The 2,267-nt window shown below is 41.5% G+C and overlaps 1 protein-coding gene across 1 annotated transcript; it reads right to left on the bottom strand.

The window, feature by feature from the left end:
* Positions 1-1,170: 1,170 nt before the first annotated feature.
* BCIN_08g03920 (hypothetical protein) lies at positions 1,171-2,267 on the bottom strand. The gene has a single exon (XM_024694607.1). It carries the CDS (start codon positions 1,799-1,801, stop codon positions 1,520-1,522), a length of 282 nt encoding a protein of 93 aa, XP_024550397.1. The 5' UTR covers positions 1,802-2,267; the 3' UTR covers positions 1,171-1,519.

The following is a 2,267-nucleotide window of genomic DNA, read 5'->3' as shown; positions in this document are numbered from 1 at the left end:
TAATTTTTCATTCAATATCATAAATTTATATCTTTCGTACGAGCACCACGTCTAAAATCGTCCAGAGCATTGCAGTTTGCTACAGATTGATTCTTTACCTCTTTTGATTGAGCTACTATATCTCGCAGTCGAAGATCAAGCAATCCCCTCGTCATCTGTGCTTTCAGATTGTTATATCCTCGCTTCCATTCCTCTTCGAACCCACCAAACTTTTTTCTTCAAGATGCCTGCTGTACCAGCTCCAAAAGCCAATGTGTGTATTTGGTCTTGCTGTTGGTGCCGTGATTACAGTGGTAATTACACGTCCTCTGGAATGACAACACAAATTATAAGCTGTCCGGCATGTACACACGTACGGTGCAATGATTGTCATGTGGAATGGGTCAAAATCAGATCTCGCCAGCGCGGCTAATAAGTACGTTGGTACATATATCTATTGCGCATATCTTCATTCTAACATATCACCTAGTTGACAAAGTGGTACCTCGGTCATTTCGTATTTCATGGCAGACAACATGCGAAGCATACTTTGTATTGGATTATCGGCATTAGATAAAATGCATTAAGGAGAGATGAGGCAGATTCACAAGGGTTTTTTCTACGCGGAAAATTTGTGGTGTTTAAGTCATTGGTTGCATTTTCTCATATGTCACCGAATTCAAGAAACGTTTGCATTGGGATGGAGTTTTAGATTTTGAAGCTTGCGCTTTTCATACATCATAGACTTTTACTTGGAGAAGATTTCATATCATAGACTCAAACAGAATTTGAACTTTTTGCTTCATGGATTTTTTCTGCATGCAAATGCCTTTTACATCAATTCTTGGATGTGAAATGTCATCGTGGAAAGCTCTCACACAGAAAAATAAAAACCATCTCTAGTTGTGTAAATCGTATTTTCATCCTTTGTCTTGTTGTATGGTTCTGCCCGGGATTTTCAATAGTCAAGATGGCAGTCCGATGACAAAAGGATTTTAATTCTGAACTCAATGCGAACATTCAGATGACTGGAGACGATAAATTTACTTTCAATATTGAGTTTCTTTCAATAAATAAAAGCTTACATCCAATTTGCAAGCCCGCCCTGTAGACATAGTGATTCTGCCTATTTCCTGATACAGCCACGTTTCCTTTTTCTATCTTTGTGTCCATGGTCTCGCGATGCAAAAATGACCTTATCGATCATGATGGCATCGTTCCAATTAACCTTGTCTGAAGACTTTCCTCCTTATGACTGCCAAGCCGAAAAGAGCGGGATTTTAAGCAAATACATTCCCCATCTCGGAGCCTGGTCCATCGCAGGATTTCAATCTGCTCCATCATATTTCTGAGTAGTATATGCCTGGTGAGATATTTTCTTGGAAGAAGATAGCCTTCTCTTTGCTTTTAAATTATCACAGCCACCCCGAGATGCCACTATTTTTCAAAGGGCGGAATGGGGCATCAATTGATTTTCCGGTGAACTCAGAGTATTTTAGCTGTGACCTATCATACGGGGAAAAGCTTTGGAAAACATCTCTCACAGTTTCAGTATGGAGCAAGGGGACCTTATTCCGGGCTGTGAAGGGCGGAATGGGGCATCAATTGATTTTCCGGTGAACTCAGAGTATTTCAGCTGTGACCTATCATACGGGGGAAAGCTTTGGAAAGCATCTCTCACAGTATCAGTATAGAGTAAGAGGACCTTGTTCCGGGCTGTGAAGGGCGGCATCTGTGGTGTCAAATTACTATAGAGGGCAACCAATTTCAAGATGCCGTCGAACATCTTTGAATATTTAAGAATCTTTGAACTCCTTTCCATCGAAAAGCAGTTGCCACCCTTCAAGTCCTCAGATCTTCTTCATTTTTCTACAAGCCGTCTATAAGTTGTTTCAAATCTCCGCATTCTTACCCGCTTGGCCATTCGATTGCATTTTTGCTATCAAAATGCACTCTCAATCGCTGGTAGCAATATCTTCAAATCATGATCGCAAACGCACGCAACCATCGTTACAGGCTGGCCATGAATCTAGTCGCGGCCATTCTTATCACAAACATTCGAGCAGTGGCAAACACAACCATGGCAGTAAAAGCAGCGGACAGCTCACCAGTGAGCCGCAATACGTTTACGATGAGATCTGGTATTGCTGTAACTGTGGTTTGAATGGTCATGGAGCTATGACGGCCGTTCTAAACACACACTGTACATCATGCGAACATCAAAGATGTGGAAATTGCACCACTGACTGGATTAAAAGGCGAGTCGGAACCTAGTGGGTAACAATTTC

The sequence above is a fragment of the Botrytis cinerea genome, chromosome 8, assembly GCF_000143535.2.
Source record: "Botrytis cinerea B05.10 chromosome 8, complete sequence".
Lineage (NCBI taxonomy): Eukaryota > Fungi > Ascomycota > Leotiomycetes > Helotiales > Sclerotiniaceae > Botrytis > Botrytis cinerea.
The sequence above is the reverse complement of the archived record's forward strand: the minus strand, read 5'-3'. Positions and strand labels throughout refer to the sequence as shown.